This window comes from Oncorhynchus keta, chromosome 15 (genome assembly GCF_023373465.1).
Source record: "Oncorhynchus keta strain PuntledgeMale-10-30-2019 chromosome 15, Oket_V2, whole genome shotgun sequence".
Lineage (NCBI taxonomy): Eukaryota > Metazoa > Chordata > Actinopteri > Salmoniformes > Salmonidae > Oncorhynchus > Oncorhynchus keta.
The window spans coordinates 22,934,718-22,959,887 of record NC_068435.1 but is presented as its reverse complement, the minus strand read 5'-3'; the positions used below and the strand labels follow the sequence as shown (position 1 = coordinate 22,959,887).

The window sequence follows — 25,170 nt, the reverse complement described above, 5'->3', positions numbered from 1 at the left end:
GTGGAGTGGTTGAAAAATGAGTTTTAATGACTCCAACCTATGTGTATGTAAACTTCCGACTTCAACTGTACATACATACACACACACACTAGTCCTATCAATAGATCATGCAAAGACACTACCAATAAATCCCCCCAGTGCCTGGTGATTTGGTGCTTAGTCTCTGGGATGCAAATAAAAATTATGAGGACGATCAATTCTAATCTGGCACTCTAATCCCGCTTGGAATTAGAAAGGAGGAATAGAAGGAGTACATTAATTATAGACAAAAAGTACAAAAGCAGGGAGCAGGCCTTTGAAGATGCAGAGCCTTAAATGTCACCCAGCAGCTTTGATGTTCCTGGGCTGCCTTTGTCTCTCTGTTAGAATACATAAAACGCTCTAGAACAGACAGACAGAAACCCCAGACGGGTTTCAATGGGACATTTCATGTTGGCTCGAACCATCAAACGCTCTTCACCTCCTATTGTAATCTTATGGAGACAGCTACAGTACCTCTACCTTTCAGTGGCGAACAGGCATTGTATGGACCAAGCGTTCTCTATCACTCACTCAGCCAGGACACGTTGACATTTGTGAATCACACTGTAGAACATACTGTGCATACTTATAAAAACTACAGTAATAACATATTGTTGAAGCCATCAATCACTATATGTTATGTTACTTATTCAAGGTAGGCATCAATATTTTTCTAAATGAGGAAATTGCAAGAAAGATGTCTTATTCTGGGAATAGAACAGTACATACAGATACTTTGGCGTTATCCTAAATCTTTAGCCAACCTATGTGCAACTACAGGGAACTGCATTGGTTTGTGTGTTAATGTTTCGAGGGCAACACAACTAGCTGGCTATATGCAGCATGCAGACAGACAGACAGCCTAATCCTAGTGAGTCAGTCTGCTTTTCTCTCCTCTTCTATCTGCTCTGATGAGTGAAGGAGCTGTGGAGAGAACAGAACAACACTTGAATGCGGCTGTAATCAAGGTCCATACGCTGAAGTGGGCCAATCAATTCAGCTGTCTACTTCTGTTCTCATCAGGGATCTCAGAGCCCACTACGAGTAGCGGGCTGCTGCCTGATCAGGCCACTAAAGGTGAGCGAACAACAGGAGCATTTCAACAGCCTCTAATAATGTTCTTCACTGCAGAGAGAGCGAGAGAGAGCGAGAGAGAGCGAGAGAGGAACCATGACTAGGAAGCTGGAGGAACATGGCTTTTTTACTGACCCAGAGAGAATACTGTCATGGCTGATGTGACAAGGGACTCTGCATGGTGTTTTAACCATCCTGCAGTAAAAACATAGTGATGGAATAGTACAAAATGTCATACAAATGGTTACAGAAACACTCGTATTAATGTTATGTTATACCATGGCATCAGTGGCGGTCGGTGCCGTTTAAGATAAGGGAGGATGATTAAATTTTTTTAATGAGCATGGCATATTTATATTACAGCATATTGGATGACTGTCATTCATATTCTTTCACCTAGTTTAATGTAACAGTGATAGGGTTAGGCTACTACATGACACTCAAATGTTCCATATACCCATTATGAGGTTGCTACAACCTAGCTTTATGAATGAAAGTTTACAACGTAGGTACACAGGTCGAGAGAATTTTGAGTAGTCAAGATCACAAGACAGTGACACATTCAATACCGCCTTGCACACTCCTGCCTGCATCTAGCTGATCTAGGGTGTAATCATTAGGTCCAACAGTTAAAATTAGTGTTTCTATTGGAAAAATTCTGGTATGTTTATCCCTGTTTTGTTCCGTTTGCTTCCGTTTAAGAAGCTTTTTTCAACAGAATTGGCGGAATTAATATGCCCCTGATCGAAAGCAAACATTTCACTTTCATAGCAGCCACATAAAAAACAAATGATCACTTTGCTCATTGTATATATAATTCCTTCTCTCAACTATCTACACTCTCTACTCCTCTCACCTTTTCCCTTCGCTCGTGGACTAAAATCCTGCAGTGCAGTGTACAGTCAGATAGCAGTTTAGCAGTTACACTGGTGTGGCCCGGGCTCAGGCTGGGCCACTCAAGGACATTCAGAGACTTGTCCTGAAGCTACTCCTCCGTTGTCTTGGCTGTGTGCGTAGGGTCGTTGTCCTGTTGGATGGTGAACCTTCGCTCGTCTGAGCTCCTGAGTTTTCTAGAGCAGATTTTCATCAAGGATCTCTTTGTACTTTGTGTCATTCATCTTTAGCTTGATCCTTAATAGTCTCCCAGTCCCTGCAGCTGAAAAACATCCCCACAGCATGATGCTGCCACCCCCGTGCTTCACCATAGGGATGGTGCCAGGTTTCCTCCAGACATGACGCTTGGTATTCATGCCAAAGAGTTCAATCTTGGTTTCATCAGACCAGAGAATCTCGTTTCTCACTGTCAGAGTCCTTTAGCATCATTTTGGCAAACTCCAAAATGGGCTGTCATGTGCCTTTTACTGAGGAGTGGCTTCCGTCTGGCCTCCGTCTGGCCACTCTACCATAAAGGCTGATTGGTAGAGTGGTGCAGAGATGGTCATCCTTCTGGAAGGTTCTTCCATCGCCACAGATGAACTCTGGAGCTCTGTCAGAGTGACCATCGGGTTCTTGGTCACTTCCCTGACCGTGGTCAAGGCCCTTCACTCCCTTTTGCTCATTTTGGTCGGGCGGCCAACTCTAGGAAAAGTCTTGGTTGTTCCAAAATTCTTCCATTTAAGAATGATGGAGGCCACTGTGTTCTTGAGGACCTTCAATGCTGCAGACATTTTTTTGACCCTTCCTCAGATCTGTACCTCGACACAATCCTGTCTTGGAGCGCTACGGACAATTCCTTCGACCTCATGACTTGGTTTTTGCTCTGACATGCACTGTCAGCTGTGGTACCTTATATAGACAGGTGTGTGCCTTTCCAAATCATGTCCAATCAAAATAATTTATCACAGGTGAACTCCAATCAAATTGTAGAAACATCTCAAGGATGATCAATGGAAAAAGGATGCACCTGAGCTCAATTTTGAGTCTCATAGGAAAGGGTCTGAATACTTATTTACATAAGGTATCTGTTTTTTAAAATGTTTATACATTTTATAACATTTCTAAAAATCTACTGTAGCTTTGTCATTATGGGGTATTGTGTGTAGATTGATGAGGATGTTTTTTTATTTGATACATTTCAGAAAAAGGCGTAAAAAAGTGTAGAAAAGGGGAAGGGGTCTGAATACTTTCCGAATGAACTGTATATCAGCACGGTAAAATTCAATGGTTTACATGTTCTATGTTTGAGCTGTTTTTGAAAGCAAGAGTCGAATTGAAAACATTATTGGCATTGCTGAATTCGATTTTCATAATAGCAAGCTAGGACTGATGGTTTGGTTAGCTAAATTAGCAAGTCTGTTTGGTTGCCAACTGTAGCTATGTAGTAAACTTGCTAGCTTGTTACTTCAGTGGACGTTGAACACATTTCTACCTGCAAATTAACACATTTCTAGCAGCAAATGTGCTACATTTTAGCCATGGTATAAAATCAACTCGGGGCTCTATGCATTCTCTGGAAAATATTGCAACTCCTTGGAAGGTTAGTTCCACCCCCTGCTAGCGCGTCATCGAACACCCCTCCCACACCGTTCATTATTTTCCATTGAACGCATATCCCCTCATTGATTGTCCCTTACTTATGTTATGCCATCATCTTCATATGTGAGCTAGGTCTACATCCAAGCTTAGAGCATCCATTCACACATCCTATACTGCCTTTTTAGCACAGAGAAACAGACTGCAGCAAAATGGAAGATTTCACTCTACCTCTCTCTCTCTCTCCCAGCCAGCCAGTTGCTGACTGCCATAGAATGATACAAGAGTGGAACCATGCAGGCAGCAGAGCCAGCATGAGATCCAGTCAATCAAGCCATCTGTAGGAGTGCTGAGGCTCAAATGGCATCCTTTTGCCTGTATAGTGCACTATATAGGGAAATAGGGTGCCATCTGTAGGAGTTCCGAAGCTGGAGGTCCAGAAGCAGGGCCTATACAGAATCAGCATCCCAAAATGGCACCCTATTATTTAGTGCACTACTTTTTGTGCCATTTGGGACGTAGCCACATTAGAGCTGTCAGCTGTGAGAGTTGGACCCTGAGAGGCCTGCCCAGAGAGGTCTGGCTGAGGACCATGACGCCCGCACTGCCACTGCTGCTGAACAAACCCAGCTTCCACACAACACCTATGTTCCACCTTCTCTACAGCAGGACTCACAGATGCTCCCAAAGCTCTGGTGATGCCACCCCACACCTCATACCCTCCCAGTTCTCTCTGAAGTGACTGAACCATGGGGAAAAACGATCGGGGTCTTGCTAGAAGGGATTTCACAGAAATCACAAAACACAACCACCACCATACGATAATAGAGAATAAATATGAAGCCTGTTAATTCAATAAACAACAGGAAACCCTATTTTCATCATTTTATTTTCCACTAATTTGGTTTGAGCACATTTTGACCAAAATCTAGCCAGAAAATCATGAATTGACTATCCTTCAGCATTAGATGAGAACTGATCAACAGGCATGAAGTTACATGAAGTTAACTTCATTGGGTCTGGTGGCTCCGGTAGGGCTTAAGTGGGCCCATAGTCCCACTGGGGAGACTTCCAATGCAATCACACAGGAAATCAATGGAGACAATTTAAGAGTTGAATCGAAACAGAAATTGCTGATGACAAACAGTCAGGGTGGGTCCCAAATGGCACCCACTTCCTTATATAGTGCACTACTTTTAACCAGGGCCCATAGGGCTCTTATCAAAAGTAGTACAATATAGGGAATAGAGTGCCATTTGGGATGCAGCAGCCTTGTTGCTACTGATGAGGATTATGCGAAAGGGAACCAAGGATTGGCCTGCTTGGGGGGAGTAGTTTGGAGCTGGAAAATGTGTTTTTATACACTAATGTTGTATGGTAAAACAGACAAACATACAGGGATTTAGGAAGACCTCAAAATGTAATGTATTTGGTACTTTTATGGTCGGCATGCGACTTCACTCAGAAAACACAAAAGGCTGAGCTGCTGCTGATGATAACCATAGTGATGTAACGTTACTACGACAAGATTTGCAATGTCATGTCACAAATTCCCTTTGTACATCAACATCATGCACGTTTACAGAGTCACACGAATTACAATAAATTAGCTTAAACAGGTATACATTAAATTCCCTTTTTTTGTAGAGCAGCATGGAAGATTTGTCACAAAACCAGGACAAAAAAAGACCATGATGTTGGAGACAACATTTAATCCATAGAATGGTCGTTTGGAGGAAGGTTTGCTGACATACAGTACATTTCACATTTGTATTTCAAAGCATTATTGAGAAATAATGAATCAAAGTTTGCATTTTTATGATATTTTGGCCTTACCCAGGCCTCATTGAATACTCTATAATGTTTCATATGTAGGTGTTAGTCAACGCCCTAAGACTAACCACTAAGCTAACCGCTAAGGCTTTCTCCACATCAATAAGGAGAAGATAAGTTAGGTAGATAAACCACATTACTCTTTCTTAAAGAGCCAGGTAATTAGATTTGACATTTTGACAGCATTATGAGATCTATGCTAAACCACTGAACTGCGAAAAGATGAGAAAAAAATACAACCAATAGTCTTTGTAATAATCAGCAGAATTGGGGTCTCATATCAACTCCTGTATTAACCAGTGATCAGAAATGACTCATGGTTCATAGTGGATGAGGTGATTGAGATTCAAGGCAAGGTTAGGACAAGAGGCTACCAGAGATAGGAAGTGAATAAGAATAGGTTTAAAGTGGGAAAACGGTGTTGGATACACCATATTCAAAACAACAACAGCTCTACAGAGCTGTCTGCATAAGTGAGGAACTGACAGAAGAAAAGCTGGTTTGTGAAAAATATCAGAATGATCACAATTTCTTGACTTTTTGAAAGGGGTCATTCCATCAATTAGCATACAAACTCAGTCATTCACCGATGGGAAACTGCCTTTATAACTTATTGAACTGTGTGTGACCTCAGTGACAAAGACTTATTTCTATGTCAACACAAGTCACATCTCAGATATTACACTCAGCCAGTGAATGTGTAACTAGCTATTGTCACGGAAGACAATGCATGTACTCCTCTTCATAGAACACATAAGAGACTCAGTTTAATGGTTAATAATGCACAATCAGTCAAACCATTTTGGCGCTTTAAAAATATATAACATTCAAAGTGGAGACAGTTTATAGACAACACATGCATTCTATTCTGGATTTTTTTGAGGGACTCTTAAATTAATGATATATAGCTACTGATTCTTGAAGAATATAACTTAAACACGCCTCATGAGCATACTTGTTTTACTCCACTGTTTGTTAACAACAACATGCATATCTACAGCAGCCATCTGAGGCTGATAAGGGTTGGGTTTCAGACAAACAGCAGGGTGGTGTGTGTCTGTGTGTCTTTCTGCTTTTTAGTGTCAGTGGTCCTCAGCTGGTGTCCTCCTGCTTAAAGTGCTAATTACGCTGCTGGCTGGCCTGACCCTGACCTCTAGCCCATAGAGAAGGCCGGTTCTCACGGCCGGGACGCACCACTGGAAGTGGCATTTGGGCCTGCCACTCCACAACATTGTAGTGCGCATGAATAGGCCTGACAATGAGGGTCATCACCCCGCTGCCCACCATCTTGACATCCCCCCTGACAATGGCCCTCGCCTGGCCCTGGGTGCCTCACAATGGTCGGGTACGCGTGACAGAAGCTCCACTCCAGGGCTCTTTACTCAGCAGGTCAGGGCCATACAGGGCTGCATCCCAAATGGTACCGTATTCCATATATATTGTGCACTACTTTTAAACAGGGCCCATAGTGCTAGTCCTATGGGCTTTGGTCAAAAGTAGTGCATAATATATAGAGAATAGGGTGCAATTTGGGATGAAGATGCTGCTGCACCTCTTTGTCAGACAGCAAGCACCCTCTTCCACCATGGCCCTGCTGGCTGGCTCTTTATCGATCAAGTATTGTTCATATGAAGGAGAAGAATGATAAGGCTGACTTCTTTGTCCAGCCGGTCCAAGGATGTGTCCTAAATTCCCTATATAGTGCACTACTTTTGACCAGGGTATTGGTCAAAAGGGTCTCAAACTGCTTAAAAAATGGGCACACAGTTTTCTCCAATGCATCTGGAAGAATCTGTAAAATTATGATAAAAGTATGGCCTTGTATTGCTTAATGTCTCAGAAAAACAACAGAAAATGGGGATATTGAAATAATCTCTGCCCATATTCTTGTTGAATATGACAAATTATGCTTTAAATACAGGAGCTCACCCACAGTACTGCATTTGAGGTAAGAGGTATTTCATTTTGAAGTGCGGTTCTGTCAACTGTTAGCATTAATATCAATCAAGGCTCATCCATGACCTCTCAAAACAACTTAGTCGCAGCACTGGAAATGAGAAACGAGGGAGCGAACAAGAAAAATAGCACTTTCAAAACAGGTGGGTGAAGTAGCCATTACATAATCACATCATCAAGAGTGTGGACTGTGGAGTTCAATTATCAAAGCTGTCATCAATAAGGAAAAAAACAAGGTTTAGCTATTCATGTAACTTGTGTGTGTGTGTCTGTGAGTGTGTGTGTCTGTGAGTGTGTGTGTGTGTGTGTGTGTGTGTGTGTGTGTGTGTGTGTGTGTGTGTGTGTGTGTGTGTGTGTGAGTGTGAGTGTGTGTGTGTGTCTGTGAGTGTGTGTGTGTGTGTGTCTGTGAGTGTGTGTGTGTGTGTGTGTGTGTGTCTGTGTGTGTGTGTGTGTCTGTGAGTGTGTGTGTCTGTGAGTGTGTCTGTGAGTGTGTGTGTCTGTGAGTGTGTGTGTGTGTGTCTGTGAGTGTCTGTGTGTCTGCGAGTGTGTGTGTGTGTGTCTGTGTGTGTCTGTGAGTGTGTGTGTGTGTGTGTCTATGAGTGTGTGTGTGTGTGTGTGTGTGTGTGTGTGTGTGTGTGTGTGTGTGTGTGTGTGTGTGTGTGTGTGTGTGTGTGTGTGTGTGTGTGTGTGTGTGTGTGTGTGTCTGTGAGTGTGTGTGTCTGTGAGTGTGTGTGTGTGTGTGTGTGTGTGTGTGTGTGTGTGTGTGTGTGTGTGTGTGTGTGTGTGTGTGTGTGTGTGTGTGTGTGTGTGTGTGTGTCTGTGAGTGTGTGTGTGTCTGTGAGTGTGTGTGTGTGTGTCTGTGAGTGTCTGTGTGTCTGCGAGTGTGTGTGTGTGTGTCTGAGTGTGTGTCTGTGAGTGTGTGTGTGTGTGTCTATGAGTGTGTGTGTGTGTGTGTGTGTGTGTGTGTGTGTGTGTGTGTGTGTGTGTGTGTGTGTGTGTGTATGTGTGTGTGTGTGTGTGTGTGTGTGTGTGTCTGTGAGTGTGTGTGTCTGTGTGTGTGTGTGTGTGTGTGTGTGTGTGTGTGTGTGTGTGTGTGTGTGTGTGTGTGTGTGTGTGTGTCTGTGTGTGTGTGTGTGTCTGTGAGTGTGTGTGTGTCTGTGAGTGTGTGTGTGTCTGTGTGTGTGTGTGTCTGTGAGTGTGCATGTGTAGGTGATTTGGAGAATGAAGTCTCAGCCAGGCCCCAGCCAGGGGTCATTTTGAGAATCTAGCCAGGTCCCTCCCAGGGAATGACATTCCATTTATATTGCTATTCCCTTTACAGTGCACACTACTTTTGACCAGAGCTAAAATGTCCTATACAATAATGGTAAGAATGTAATATTTATCTAAGACAATCAGGAAAAACATTACCTTCTCATTTTATATCCATATTTTCCTGCTACCTGTTGAAGCAGCCTTGTACGTTTGTCAGTAATACTAACCACGCACAGCTCAAATACAGCTAATCTTTCTAATTTCCATGGAATCTTTGACAACACATATCTGTACTTAATTCACCATAGAGGAATGTGATTGGTGCATAGCACAGAGGTCAAAGCTACAGCAGATTACACTGAAGGGAGGCTTCCTAAGAACGCTTAATGGACATCATTCTGACTTTAGTCTTCTTCCCAATGACACACATCTCCATTACCAGTGGCCTTTACAGAGAGCTTCAATAGGAACCAATCAAAACTGTGAACTATACTATAAAAAAAGAAACGTCCCTTTTTCAGGACCCTGTCTTTCAAAGATAATTCGTAAAAATCCCAAAAACTTCACAGATCTTCATTGTAAAGGTTTTAAACACTGTTTCCCATGCTTGTTCAATGAACCATAAACAATTAATGAACATGGAACGGTCGTTAAGACACTACGAGCTTACAGACGGTAGGCAATTAAGGTCACAGTTATGAAAACTTAGGACACTAAAGAGGCCTTTCTACTGACTCTGAAAAACACCAAAAGAAAGATGCCCAGGGTGCCTGCTCATCTGCGTGAACGTGCTTTAGGCATGCTGCAAGGAGGCATGGGGACTGCAGATGTGGCCAGGGAAATAAATTGCAATGTCCGTACTGTGATATCCCTAACACAGCGCTATGTGGCGACAGGACGGACAGCTGATCGTCCTCGCAGTGGCAGAACACGTGTAACAACAGCTGCACAGGATTGGTACATCTGAACATCACACCTGTCGGACAGGTACAGTATGGTAACAACAACTGCCTGAGTTACACCAGGAACGCACAATCCCTCCATCAGTGCTCAGACTGTCTGCAATAGGCTGAGAGAGGCTGGATTGAGGGCTTGTAGGCCTGTTGTAAGGCAGGTCCTCACCAGACATCATCGTCGCCGAACCAGACAGGACTGGCAAAAAGTGCTATTCTCTGACGAGTCGCAGTTTTGTCTCACCAGGGGATATGGTCGGATTTGCGTTTATCGTCGAAGTAATGAGCGTTACACCGAGGCCTGTACTCTGGAGCGGGATCGAATTGGAGGTGGAGGGTCCGTCGTGGTCTGGGGCGGTGTGGCACTTCATCATCGGACTGAGCTTGTTGTCATTGCAGGCAATCTCAACGCTATGCGTTACTGGGAAGACATCCTCCTCCCTCATGTGGTACCCTTCCTGCAGGCTCATCCTGACATGACCCTCCAGCATGACAATGCCACCAGCTATACTGCTCATTCTGTGCGTGATTTCCTGCAAGACAGGAATGTCAGTGTTCTGCCATGGCCAGCGAAGAGCCCAGATCTCAATCCCATTGAGCACGTCTGGGACCTGTTGGATCGGAGGGTGAGGGCTAGGGCCATTCCCCCCAGAAATGTCCAGGAACTTGGTGGAAGATTGGGGTAACATCTCACAGCAAGAACTGACAAATCTGGTGCTGTCCATGAGGAGGAGATGCACTGCAGTACTTAATGCAGCTGGTGGCCACACCAGATACTGACTGTTACTTTTGATTTTGACCCCCCCTTTGTTCAGGGACACATTATTCAATTTCTGTTAGTCACATATCTGTGGAACTTGTTCAGTTTATGTCTCAGTTGTTGAGTTTTGTTATGATCATACAAATATTTACACATGCTAAGTTTGCTGAAAATAAACGCAGTTTACAGTGAGAGGATGTTTCTTGTTTTGCTGAGTTTATTTCTGAGAGTAAACAACTTAAACGTTGTGATATCTGATAAAAGGTCAAATGTTAATTTCAGATCCAACATGACATCAAAACCTTGGATATTTGATAAAAGGTCAAATGTCCATTTCAGATCCAACATGCTCCACTAAAGCACAAGAAATGTCTTTTTTTTTTGGTAAAGTCATATATGCTTTATCCAACAATTTTTCACATTTGTGTTTTTTCATGAGAAATGATTGCTTATTGGTACCTTTATGTGTGTGTAAAAAATATTACTGTCCTCAGATGATTTATTAATAGATTTTAGATGTGTATAACAATTGGTTTTGTTGCAAAACTCTATATATTAATTGTTCAGCTGGAATGGAATGTTCGCATCCTATACATTTAAATTCAACACATCATAAATCTAGCCTCATACTATAGTGCTTGATGATTAGAGTTGGGCCTTGTCCCAAATGACACCATATTCCCTATTGTGCACTACTTTTGACCACAGCCCAGATGAGATCTCATGTTATTTTACAGATCATTTCTTTTGTATATAACGATGTTACAAATGTAGGGCTTCCGAGTGGCGCAGCGGTCTAAGGCACTGCATCTCAGTGCAAGATGCGTCACTACAGTCCCTGGTATGAATCCAAGCTGTATCACATCAGGCTGTGATTGGGAGTCCCATAGGGCCATCAGTGTTTGGCCGGGGTAGTCCGACATTTTAAATAAGAATTTGTTCTTAACTGAATTGGTAGTTAAATAAAAAAAATAAAGGTGTTACTATTTTCTATGAGAGTTAGGCGGATATATATCGTTTTGCAACAAAATGTGATTGTTTGTCTCTCTGAAATGAAACTATCTAGTGATAGGTTTCAAATCATTACATTTCTGTCATTTAACACCAATCTCTTTTATGTTTTTTAAACAAAAGAGGTTATTTACCAACATTTCTGAAATTGTATGTATAGCATTTTGGAATGAAATTCATCATACATTAAATCACATTTATCTATCAGAAAAGCTCTGACCTACCTGCTACATTGGCCACATCTGCGGTGCTGATGTTCTGGGCATTAGGTCGCACTCTGAAGGTCACAGCTGGGCCTACCACTCTGTAAAAAAATAAATGAATAAAACACACACACAGTGAGACGAGACACTCCAAACACAAGCAGGAATGTATTTTTCATGGTGGTGAAGCATTATTTTTCTACCCTCCTGCAATAAAAAAGCATCTCAGGCCATTAAAGCAGAGCCCTACACACACGGTGCTTGAATATTATTTCACCTCTGGCTTCCCCGCCTGTTAGATTCCCTGTAGCCACCGGATACCCTCGTGAATCTCAATGTGCCCCCCCGCCTGTTAGATTCCCTGTAGCCACAGGAGCCGCCGGATACCCTCGTGAATCTCAATGTGCCCCCCCGCCTGTTAGATTCCCTGTAGCCACAGGAGCCGCCGGATACCCTCGTGAATCTCAATGTGCCCCCTCAATGTGCCCCCCCCTGCCTGTTAGATTCCCTGTAGCCACAGGAGCCGCCGGATACCCTCGTGAATCTCAATGTGCCCCCCCGCCTGTTAGATTCCCTGTAGCCACAGGAGCCGCCGGATACCCTCGTGAATCTCAATGTGCCCCCCTGCCTGTTAGATTCCCTGTAGCCACAGGACCCGAATCTCAATGTGCCCCCCGCCGGATACCCTCGTGAATCTCAATGTGCCCCCTGCCTGTTAGATTCCTGTAGCCACAGGAGCCGCCGGATACCCTCTTGAATCTCAATGTGCCCCCCGCCTGTTAGATTCCCTGTAGCCACAGGAGCCGCCGGATACCCTTGAAGATGTGATACCCCCCTGCCTGTTAGATTCCTTGTAGCCACAGGAGCCGCCGGATACCCTCTTGAATCTCAATGTGCCACCCCCCGCCTGTTAGATTCCCTGTAGCCACAGGAGCCGCCAGATACCCTCGTGAATCTCAATGCGCCCCCCTGCCTGTTAGATTCCCTGTAGCCACAGGAGCCGCCGGATACCCTCGTGAATCTCAATGCCCCCCGCCTGTTAGATTCCCTGTAGCCACAGGAGCCGCCGGATACCCTCGTGAATCTCAATGTGCCCCCTGCCTGTTAGATTCCCTGTAGCCACAGGAGCCGCCGGATACCCTCGTGAATCTCAATGTGCCCCCCCCGCCTGTTAGATTCCCTGTAGCCACAGGAGCCGCCGGATACCCTCGTGAATCTCAATGTGCCCCCCGCCTGTTAGATTCCCTGTAGCCACAGGAGCCGCCGGATACCCTCGTGAATCTCAATGTGCCCCCCGCCTGTTAGATTCCCTGTAGCCACAGGAGCCGCCGGATACCCTCGTGAATCTCAATGTGCCCCCCCGCCTGTTAGATTCCCTGTAGCCACAGGAGCCGCCGGATACCCTCGTGAATCTCAATGTGCCTCCCCCGCCTGTTAGATTCCCTGTAGCCACAGGAGCCGCCGGATACCCTCTTGAATCTCAATGTGCCCCCCCGCCTGTTAGGAGCCGCCGGATACCCTCTTGAATCTCAATGCCTCCCCTGCCTGTAGATTCCCTGTAGCCACAGGAGCCGCCGGATACCCTCGTGAATCTCAATGTGCCCCCCCGCCTGTTAGATTCCCTGTAGCCACAGGAGCCGCCGGATACCCTCTTGAATCTCAATGTGCCCCCCTGCCTGTTAGATTCCTGTAGCCACAGGAGCCGCCGGATACCCTCGTGAATCTCAATGTCCCCCCCGCCTGTTAGATTCCCTGTAGCCACAGGAGCCGCCGGATACCCTCGTGAATCTCAATGTGCCCCCCCCCCCCGCCTGTTAGATTCCCTGTAGCCACAGGAGCCGCCGGATACCCTCGTGAATCTCAATGTGCCCCCCCCGCCTGTTAGATTCCCTGTAGCCACAGGAGCCGCCGGATACCCTCGTGAATCTCAATGTGCCCCCCGCCTGTTAGATTCCCTGTAGCCACAGGAGCCGCCGGATACCCTCGTGAATCTCAATGTGCCCCCCGCCTGTTAGATTCCCTGTAGCCACAGGAGCCGCCGGATACCCTCGTGAATCTCAATGTGCCCCCCCGCCTGTTAGATTCCCTGTAGCCACAGGAGCCGCCGGATACCCTCGTGAATCTCAATGTGCCCCCCCCCGCCTGTTAGATTCCCTGTAGCCACAGGAGCCGCCGGATACCCTCTTGAACCTCAATGTGCCCCCCCCCTGCCTGTTAGATTCCCTGTAGCCACGGGAGCCGCCGGATACCCTCTTGAATCTCAATGTGCCCCCCCCTGCCTGTTAGATTCCCTGTAGCCACAGGAGCCGCCGGATACCCTCGTGAATCTCAATGTGCCCCCCTCGCCTGTTAGATTCCCTGTAGCCACAGGAGCCGCCGGATACCCTCGTGAATCTCAATGTGCCCCCCCCTCCGCCTGTTAGATTCCTGTAGCCACAGGAGCCGCCGGATACCCTCGTGAATCTCAATGTGCCCCCCCTGCCTGTTAGATTCCTGTAGCCACAGGAGCCGCCGGATACCCTCGTGAATCTCAATGTGCCCCCCCGCCTGTTAGATTCCCTGTAGCCACAGGAGCCGCCGGATACCCTCTTGAATCTCAATGTGCCCCACCCCGCCTGTTAGATTCCTTGTAGCCACAGGAGCCGCCGGATACCCTCTTGAATCTCAATGTGCCCCCCCCGCCTGTTAGATTCCCTGTAGCCACAGGAGCCGCCGGATACCCTCTTGAATCTCAATGTGCCCCCCCGCCTGTTAGATTCCTTGTAGCCACAGGAGCCGCCGGATACCCTCTTGAATCTCAATGTGCCCCCCCGCCTGTTAGATTCCTTGTAGCCACAGGAGCCGCCGGATACCCTCTTGAATCTCAATGTGCCCCACCCCGCCTGTTAGATTCCTTGTAGCCACAGGAGCCGCCGGATACCCTCGTGAATCTCAATGTGCCCCCCGCCTGTTAGATTCCCTGTAGCCACAGGAGCCGCCAGATACCCTCGTGAATCTCAATGTGCCCCCCCCCGCCTGTTAGATTCCTTGTAGCCACAGGAGCCGCCGGATACCCTCGTGAATCTCAATGTGCCCCCCCGCCTGTTAGATTCCCTGTAGCCACAGGAGCCGCCGGATACCCTCGTGAATCTCAATGTGCCCCCCGCCTGTTAGATTCCCTGTAGCCACAGGAGCCGCCGGATACCCTCGTGAATCTCAATGTGCCCCCCGCCTGTTAGATTCCCTGTAGCCACAGGAGCCGCCGGATACCCTCGTGAATCTCAATGTGCCCCCCCGCCTGTTAGATTCCCTGTAGCCACAGGAGCCGCCGGATACCCTCGTGAATCTCAATGTGCCCCCCCGCCTGTTAGATTCCCTGTAGCCACAGGAGCCGCCGGATACCCTCGTGAATCTCAATGTGCCCCCCCGCCTGTTAGATTCCTTGTAGCCACAGGAGCCGCCGGATACCCTCTTGAATCTCAATGTGCCCCCCCCCGCCTGTTAGATTCCCTGTAGCCACAGGAGCCGCCGGATACCCTCGTGAATCTCAATGTGCCCCCCGCCTGTTAGATTCCCTGTAGCCACAGGAGCCGCCGGATACCCTCGTGAATCTCAATGTAGCCACAGGAGCCCCCCCGCCTGTTAGATTCCCTGTAGCCACAGGAGCCGCCGGATACCCTCGTGAATCTCAATGTGCCCCCCCCTGCCTGTTAGATTCCCTGTAGCCACAGGAGCCGCCGGATACCCTCTTGAATCTCAATGTGCCCCCCCCTGCCTGTTAGATTCCCTGTAGCCACAGGAGCCGCCGGATACCCTCGTGAATCTCAATGTGCCCCCCCGCCTGTTAGATTCCCTGTAGCCACAGGAGCCGCCGGATACCCTCGTGAATCTCAATGTGCCCCCCCGCCTGTTAGATTCCCTGTAGCCACAGGAGCCGCCGGATACCCTCTTGAATCTCAATGTGCCCCCCCGCCTGTTAGATTCCCTGTAGCCACAGGAGCCGCCGGATACCCTCGTGAATCTCAATGTGCCCCCCGCCTGTTAGATTCCCTGTAGCCACAGGAGCCGCCGGATACCCTCTTGAATCTCAATGTGCCCCCCTGCCTGTTAGATTCCCTGTAGCCACAGGAGCCGCCAGATACCCTCGTGAATCTCAATGTGCCCCCCCGCCTGTTAGATTCCCTGTAGCCACAGGAGCCGCCGGATACCCTCGTGAATCTCAATGTGCCCCCCCGCCTGTTAGATTCCCTGTAGCCACAGGAGCCGCCGGATACCCTCGTGAATCTCAATGTGCCCCCCGCCTGTTAGATTCCCTGTAGCCACAGGAGCCGCCGGATACCCTCGTGAATCTCAATGTGCCCCCCCCGCCTGTTAGATTCCCTGTAGCCACAGGAGCCGCCGGATACCCTCTTGAATCTCAATGTGCCCCCCCGCCTGTTAGATTCCCTGTAGCCACAGGAGCCGCCGGATACCCTCGTGAATCTCAATGTGCCCCCCCGCCTGTTAGATTCCTGTAGCCACAGGAGCCGCCGGATACCCTCGTGAATCTCAATGTGCCCCCCCGCCTGTTAGATTCCCTGTAGCCACAGGAGCCGCCGGATACCCTCGTGAATCTCAATGTGCCCCCCCGCCTGTTAGATTCCCTGTAGCCACAGGAGCCGCCGGATACCCTCGTGAATCTCAATGTGCCCCCCGCCTGTTAGATTCCCTGTAGCCACAGGAGCCGCCGGATACCCTCGTGAATCTCAATGTGCCCCCCGCCTGTTAGATTCCCTGTAGCCACAGGAGCCGCCGGATACCCTCTTGAATCTCAATGTGCCCCCCCCGCCTGTTAGATTCCCTGTAGCCACAGGAGCCGCCGGATACCCTCGTGAATCTCAATGTGCCCCCCGCCTGTTAGATTCCCTGTAGCCACAGGAGCCGCCGGATACCCCTCGTGAATCTCAATGTGCCCCCCCGCCTGTTAGATTCCCTGTAGCCACACAGGAGCCGCCGGATACCCTCGTGAATCTCAATGTGCCCCCCCCGCCTGTTAGATTCCTGTAGCCACAGGAGCCGCCGGATACCCTCTTGAATCTCAATGTGCCCCCCCCCGCCTGTTAGATTCCCTGTAGCCACAGGAGCCGCCGGATACCCTCGTGAATCTCAATGAATCTCAATGTGCCCCCCGCCTGTTAGATTCCCTGTAGCCACAGGAGCCGCCGGATACCCTCGTGAATCTCAATGTGCCCCCCCGCCTGTTAGATTCCCTGTAGCCACAGGAGCCGCCGGATACCCTCGTGAATCTCAATGTGATACCCCCCCCCGCCTGTTAGATTCCCTGTAGCCACAGGAGCCGCCGGATACCCTCGTGAATCTCAATGTGCCCCCCCGCCTGTTAGATTCCCTGTAGCCACAGGAGCCGCCGGATACCCTCGTGAATCTCAATGTGCCCCCCCCCGCCTGTTAGATTCCCTGTAGCCACAGGAGCCGCCGGATACCCTCGTGAATCTCAATGTGCCCCCCGCCTGTTAGATTCCCTGTAGCCACAGGAGCCGCCGGATACCCTCGTGAATCTCAATGTGCCCCCCCGCCTGTTAGATTCCCTGTAGCCACAGGAGCCGCCGGATACCCTCGTGAATCTCAATGTGCCCCCCGCCTGTTAGATTCCCTGTAGCCACAGGAGCCGCCGGATACCCTCGTGAATCTCAATGTGCCCCCCCGCCTGTTAGATTCCCTGTAGCCACAGGAGCCGCCGGATACCCTCGTGAATCTCAATGTGCCCCCCCGCCTGTTAGATTCCCTGTAGCCACAGGAGCCGCCGGATACCCTCGTGAATCTCAATGATTGTAGCCACCCCCGCCTGTTAGATTCCCTGTAGCCACAGGAGCCGCCGGATACCCTCGTGAATCTCAATGTGCCCCCCCGCCTGTTAGATTCCCTGTAGCCACAGGAGCCGCCGGATACCCTCGTGAATCTCAATGTGCCCCCCGCCTGTTAGATTCCCTGTAGCCACAGGAGCCGCCGGATACCCTCGTGAATCTCAATGTGCCCCCCCGCCTGTTAGATTCCCTGTAGCCACAGGAGCCGCCGGATACCCTCGTGAATCTCAATGTGCCCCCCCGCCTGTTAGATTCCCTGTAGCCACAGGAGCCGCCGGATACCCTCGTGAATCTCAATGTGCCCCCCCGCCTGTTAGATTCCCTGTAGCCACAGGAGCCGCCGGATACCCTCTTGAATCTCAATGTGTAGCCCCCTGCCTGTTAGATTCCCTGTAGCCACAGGAGCCGCCGGATACCCTCGTGAATCTCAATGTAGATTCCCCCCCCGCCTGTTAGATTCCCCCTGCCTGTAGCCACAGGAGCCGCCGGATACCCTCGTGAATCTCAATGTGCCCCCCGCCTGTTAGATTCCCTGTAGCCACAGGAGCCGCCGGATACCCTCGTGAATCTCAATGTGCCCCCCGCCTGTTAGATTCCCTGTAGCCACAGGAGCCGCCGGATACCCTCGTGAATCTCAATGTGCCCCCCCGCCTGTTAGATTCCTTGTAGCCACAGGAGCCGCCGGATACCCTCTTGAATCTCAATGTGCCCCACCCCGCCTGTTAGATTCCTTGTAGCCACAGGAGCCGCCGGATACCCTCTTGAATCTCAATGTGCCCCCCCGCCTGTTAGATTCCCTGTAGCCACAGGAGCCGCCGGATACCCTCGTGAATCTCAATGTGCCCCCCCGCCTGTTAGATTCCCTGTAGCCACAGGAGCCGCCGGATACCCTCGTGAATCTCAATGTGTCCCCCCCCCGCCTGTTAGATTCCCTGTAGCCACAGGAGCCGCCGGATACCCTCGTGAATCTCAATGTGCCCCCCTGCCTGTTAGATTCCCTGTAGCCACAGGAGCCGCCGGATACCCTCTTGAATCTCAATGTGCCCCCCCGCCTGTTAGATTCCCTGTAGCCACAGGAGCCGCCGGATACCCTCGTGAATCTCAATGTGCCCCCCCCGCCTGTTAGATTCCCTGTAGCCACAGGAGCCGCCGGATACCCTCGTGAATCTCAATGTGCCCCCCCCCCCCCGCCTGTTAGATTCCCTGTAGCCACAGGAGCCGCCGGATACCCTCGTGAATCTCAATGTGCCCCCCCGCCTGTTAGATTCCCTGTAGCCACAGGAGCCGCCGGATACCCTCGTGAATCTCAATGTGCCCCCCCCGCCTGTTAGATTCCCTGTAGCCACAGGAGCCGCCGGATACCCTCGTGAATCTCAATGTGCCCCCCCCCGCCTGTTAGATTCCCTGTAGCCACAGGAGCCGCCGGATACCCTCTTGAATCTCAATGTGCCCCCCCGCCTGTTAGATTCCTTGTAGCCACAGGAGCCGCCGGATACCCTCTTGAATCTCAATGTGCCCCCCCCGCCTGTTAGATTCCTGTAGCCACAGGAGATTCCCGCCCGGATACCCTCTTGAATCTCAATGTGCCCCCCCCGCCTGTTAGATTCCTGTAGCCACAGGAGCCGCCGGATACCCTCTTGAATCTCAATGTGCCATTCCCCCCCGCCTGTTAGATTCCCTGTAGCCACAGGAGCCGCCGGATACCCTCGTGAATCTCAATGTGCCCCCCGCCTGTTAGATTCCCTGTAGCCACAGGAGCCGCCGGATACCCTCTTGAATCTCAATGTGCCCCCCCGCCTGTTAGATTCCCTGTAGCCACAGGAGCCGCCGGATACCCTCTTGAATCTCAATGTGCCCCCCGCCTGTTAGATTCCCTGTAGCCACAGGAGCCGCCGGATACCCTCGTGAATCTCAATGTCCCCCCCCCTGTTAGCCTGTTACCCTCGTGATTCCCTGTAGCCACAGGAGCCGCCGGATACCCTCGTGAATCTCAATGTGCCCCCCGCCTGTTAGATTCCCTGTAGCCACAGGAGCCGCCGGATACCCTCGTGAATCTCAATGTTCCCCCCCGCCTGTTAGATTCCCTGTAGCCACAGGAGCCGCCGGATACCCTCGTGAATCTCAATGTGCCCCCCCGCCTGTTAGATTCCTGTAGCCACAGGAGCCGCCGGATACCTCTTGAATCTCAATGTCCCCCCGCCTGTTAGATTCCCTGTAGCCACAGGAGCCGCCGGATACCCTCGTGAATCTCAATGTGCCCCCCCCTGCCTGTTAGATTCCCTGTAGCCACAGGAGCCGCCGGATACCCTCGTGAATCTCAATGTGCCCCCCCGCCTGTTAGATTCCCTGTAGCCACAGGAGCCGCCGGATACCCTCGTGAATCTCAATGTGCCCCCCGCCTGTTAGATTCCCTGTAGCCACAGGAGCCGCCGGATACCCTCTTGAATCTCAATGTGATCCTTGAATCTCAATGCCCCCCGCCTGTTAGCCTGTTAGATTCCCTGTTAGAGCCACAGGAGCCGCCGGATATGTGCCCCCTCGTGAATCTCAATGTGCCCCCCCGCCTGTTAGATTCCCTGTAGCCACAGGAGCCGCCGGATACCCTCTTGAATCTCAATGTGCCCCCCGCCTGTTAGATTAGCCACCCTGATAGCCACAGGAGCCACGCCGGATACCCTCGTGAATCTCAATGTGCCCCCCGCCTGTTAGATTCCTGTAGCCACAGGAGCCGCCGGATACCCTCTTGAATCTCAATGTGCCCCCCCGCCTGTTAGATTCCCTGTAGCCACAGGAGCCGCCGGATACCCTCGTGAATCTCAATGTAGCCACCCCCCCGCCTGTTAGATTCCCTGTAGCCACAGGAGCCGCCGGATACCCTCTTGAATCTCAATGTGCCCCCCCGCCTGTTAGATTCCCTGTAGCCACAGGAGCCGCCGGATACCCTCTTGAATCTCAATGTGCCCCCCCGCCTGTTAGATTCCCTGTAGCCACAGGAGCCGCCGGATACCCTCGTGAATCTCAATGTGCCCCCCCGCCTGTTAGATTCCCTGTAGCCACAGGAGCCGCCGGATACCCTCGTGAATCTCAATGTGCCCCCCCGCCTGTTAGATTAGCCACAGGAGCCGCCGGATACCCCTGTAGCCACAGGAGCCGCCGGATACCCTCGTGAATCTCAATGTGCCCCCCCCGCCTGTTAGATTCCCTGTAGCCACAGGAGCCGCCGGATACCCTCGTGAATCTCAATGTGCCTGTTAGATTCCCCCCCGCCTGTTAGATTCCCTGTAGCCACAGGAGCCGCCGGATACCCTCTTGAATCTCAATGTGCCCCCCCGCCTGTTAGATTCCCTGTAGCCACAGGAGCCGCCGGATACCCTCGTGAATCTCAATGTGCCCCCCGCCTGTTAGATTCCCTGTAGCCACAGGAGCCGCCGGATACCCTCGTGAATCTCAATGTGCCCCCGCCTGTTAGATTCCCTGTAGCCACAGGAGCCGCCGGATACCCTCGTGAATCTCAATGTGCCCCCCCGCCTGTTAGATTCCCTGTAGCCACAGGAGCCGCCGGATACCCTCGTGAATCTCAATGTGCCCCCCCCCCGCCTGTTAGATTCCCTGTAGCCACAGGAGCCGCCGGATACCCTCGTGAATCTCAATGTGCCCCCCTGCCTGTTAGATTCCCTGTAGCCACAGGAGCGCCGGATACCCTCGTGAATCTCAATGTGCCCCACCCCGCCTGTTAGATTCCTTGTAGCCACAGGAGCCGCCGGATACCCTCTTGAATCTCAATGTGCCCCCCCGCCTGTTAGATTCCCTGTAGCCACAGGAGCCGCCGGATACCCTCTTGAATCTCAATGTGCCCCCCCCCGCCTGTTAGATTCCCTGTAGCCACAGGAGCCGCCGGATACCCTCTTGAATCTCAATGTGCCCCCCCCGCCTGTTAGATTCCCTGTAGCCACAGGAGCCGCCGGATACCCTCGTGAATCTCAATGTGCCCCCCCCGCCTGTTAGATTCCTTGTAGCCACAGGAGCCGCCGGATACCCTCTTGAATCTCAATGTGCCCCCCCCGCCTGTTAGATTCCCTGTAGCCACAGGAGCCGCCGGATACCCTCTTGAATCTCAATGTGCCCCCCCGCCTGTTAGATTCCCTGTAGCCACAGGAGCCGGATACCCTCGTGAATCTCAATGTGCCCCCCCGCCTGTTAGATTCCCTGTAGCCACAGGAGCCGCCAGATACCCTCGTGAATCTCAATGTGCCCCCCCGCCTGTTAGATTCCCTGTAGCCACAGGAGCCGCCGGATACCCTCGTGAATCTCAATGTGCCCCCCGCCTGTTAGATTCCCTGTAGCCACAGGAGCCGCCAGATACCCTCGTGAATCTCAATGTGCCCCCCCTGTTAGATTCCCTGTTAGATTCTCCTGTAGCCACAGGAGCCGGATACCCCGGATATGTTCCCCCCCGCCCCTGTAGCCACAGGAGTGAATCTCAATGTGCCCCCCGCCTGTTAGATTCCCTGTAGCCACAGGAGCCGCCGGATACCCTCGTGAATCTCAATGTGCCCCCCGCCTGTTAGATACCTCGTGAATCTCAATGTGCCCCCGCCTGTTGTAGCCACAGGAGCCGCCGGATACCCTCGTGAATCTCAATGTGCCCCCCCGCCTGTTAGATTCCCTGTAGCCACAGGAGCCGAATCTCAATGGATACCCTCGTGAATCTCAATGTGCCCCCCCGCCTGTTAGATTCCCTGTAGCCACAGGAGCCGCCGGATACCCTCGTGAATCTCAATGTGCCCCCCGCCTGTTAGATTCCCTTCCCTGTAGCCACAGGAGCCGCCGGACACCCTCTTGAATCTCAATGTGCCCCCCCGCCTGTTAGATTCCTTGTAGCCACAGGAGCCGCCGGATACCCTCGTGAATCTCAATGTGCCCCCCGCCTGTTAGATTCCTTGTAATAATATAATAATATATGCCACAGCAGACGCTGGACACCCTTTATCCGGACTTACAGTCTCTGTGTGCATACATTCTACGTATGGGTGCCACAGGGGCCGCTGGACACCCTCCCTTGAACCCACTACCCTGGCGTTACAAGCGCCATGCTCTACCAACTGAGCTACAGAAGGACCACCACAGGAGCCGCCGGATACCCTCTTGAATCTCAATGTGCCTCCAGGCATTTTACAAACAACAAATGACAAGGACGGGGGTTTTGGTCTACAATGAGATACATATACCTAATGCTTGTCCCTTCACAGACAGTCATAGGGACCATTTCTGATGTACAGAGCTTCATGAATTTTGTGCGTAATGAAAAGTGCTGTACAAATAATATTTTCCCCTCACAATGTCTTTCCAAAGAGCAAAACTAGGGTGGACACTGGCCAGGTATTATATTGAGCTTAAAATGGCTCAAAGTGATGAATTAGGGCATGGGTGAACCACACTGAACAAAAACAGGTAATGGCAACATATCGAATATAAAATGCCGGAGATTTTATTGAACAGAAAGTGCTTTGCTGTATGTTGAAGTTAAAGACTTCAGCCAGGAGGTTAAGATCTCTAGCAATGTGTGGAGAGTACCTCAACAAGCAGCCAGCCATTCAACCATAATATTATATTTACCTCCGTAAAGCTCTAGATGTATAGATGTATCACATATATTAATTAGGAGATAGATCAACCTGCCATAGAGGTCTATTAGCGGTTGAAGAGGAATATCACTCATTGTGACTTTATAACACATTGATATGTTTCCTGACCTACGCCACAGCCACCCAATGAACGTTTTTCAAAATTCAACACAGCAAAAGTAAAAAATGACTGTGGTTTTCAAACTGAAGCTCATGCTTTTCTTTAGCACAGTATTACTCCACTGTCGAAGCGAAACACTCAATATTAGTCTGTTAGAACACAAATATAATCATGATTTTTGACTAGCCAGTTACTGTACATTACAACATCAAGTATCGGAATGTCAAACTGTCATTGTTCATCAACCATCATAATCTATGATACTACTGTGAAAGTAAATGAGTTCATGTCTGTTCAGTATTATATAGACCACATTACAAGCAGCCAGCATAGATGCATCTCCCCACCTAGTGGTTTTTCTTTGAAATGAGCTGAAGTCAGACATTACGTCACCCTCATGTCTTTTCAAATTGGAGTCTGACCGAAGTCAGTAATGGTTACACAACAACTATTATTCAGAGGGAACTAATGCTAGATGGTTCTGAAGCAAACCACCCACATTGACACATCAAAACTAACGTCTCTGCTTTCAACCGCTCAGGCCTGACATGATCAATTCCAGATATTATGAGACGATTCTGGCAGTCTCCTCTGTCAGTCATAATAAATAATAATGGATATTATGACTGATTAACTTGTGTGTGTAATGTTTGGCCTTGTGTCTTGCATACTGTGTTAGTATTACACGAACATTGAATTACCCTGTTTGTATGCATCTATATTTTCCTTCAATATGAAAAACATGATAGACACTCATTTCAAAGCCCTACAGGACTAAGTCATGCTTCCACAAATGAGTCAACGTGAAGGGAGACAGGAGCCATGCTGGGAGGGCCATTCTCCCAGAGGCTCCTAGGTAGAGTCGTGGTCTAGGAGTGGCAGCGGTTAGCTGCAAGAAGCAGGAAATAAAAGAAGCGTGGCGGCTTCGACAAATTGTCCAGACTGCGCCCCCTGTTGGGCCGGCTCGGAGCTCTAACAAAGGGCCCCGGCTCTCTCCCACCCAATCTATCACTCTCCCATACCAAGGCCCTTTCAGCTCCAGAAAGGGATAAAGACAAAAGGTACATTAGTCCGGCCCTGTAGGGCCACCCATGAGCAGTGTAAACCACCCTAGTGCCATGAGGTGCTTCAGAAACAATGTCATTTTCAGAACCTTACAAACAGGGTCACATGATACAGAGGCGACCAATCGCTACTTGTACCGCCAACAATCAAGCGTAGTAGTTAGAAAGACACAAAGGGGGCCTGCCAGCCCATACAACACTCTCTTTCTTATGCCTGTCATCAGCATGTTACGTCACCATTGCATTTATGGCGGTAAATTGTTGCTGCATACTGCTACGCTTATTAAGTATAGCAGTGTATGTTCATTTGATGAATGAATGCATTACAATGACCACAATGTCAGACTGGAGCATAAGTTATGAAGAATGTGGTCCATTGTAAAGCTGTGTGTAGTTGGGGGGTACAGGGCATGACGGTTGGGGTAATAAACACATGACAGGTTATGGCATCATGTTTCTATAGAACGTGGATATGATTTTCTCTTTGATGTTATTTTGAATGTCATCTTTGAATAATGTGCTTCGGTGCAATATCTAGCTGTGCATTTGTATGTCAAATGTGTGTAGAGTAGCTGTTGGTGAGAGTATTTGAAAGAGATGCCACTGAACACACAGACCATCACAGTATGTCAGTTGATTCTCATTTCTGTTGTGGATGGCTTTAAAAGCCTCATTGCATGTGTGTGTGTGTATGTGTGTGTGTGCGCGAGTGTGTGGTGTTCAAAGTCAGATACCTGCGTGGAAAAACATAACGATTTTGGCGAAAGAGAGGGAGGTTCATGAAAAGTTCATTCTCGTTAATAAATGATTGCAGCCACGGCTCTAAAGTATATGGCGCCTCATGTCAATAATGTGCATGAGCAAGTTTCCCATCTTTACCCTCCAGCTCGAATGTGTACAGAATAAGACAAGTGCCTCAGGATATCTTATTTCTCACTTCGGGTGCATTTCTTAGGCTTTCAACCTGTTAGACGGTTTAAATGA

At 49.7% G+C, this 25,170-nt stretch overlaps 1 protein-coding gene across 3 annotated transcripts in view; it reads right to left on the bottom strand.

Moving 5' to 3' along the window:
- The window catches only part of LOC118395205 (receptor-type tyrosine-protein phosphatase N2-like), a 181,781-nt gene that overhangs the window by 94,975 nt on the left and 61,636 nt on the right, over window positions 1–25,170 (bottom strand). For all 3 annotated transcript variants that reach the window (XR_008065197.1, XM_052463710.1, XM_052463709.1), the window contains exon 13: window positions 11,559–11,638. Coding sequence is in view for 2 of the 3 variants with exons in the window: in XM_052463710.1 (XP_052319670.1) it covers window positions 11,559–11,638 (80 nt within the window). In the remaining variant the exon portion in view is untranslated. The remainder of the gene's footprint in view (window positions 1–11,558; window positions 11,639–25,170) is intronic.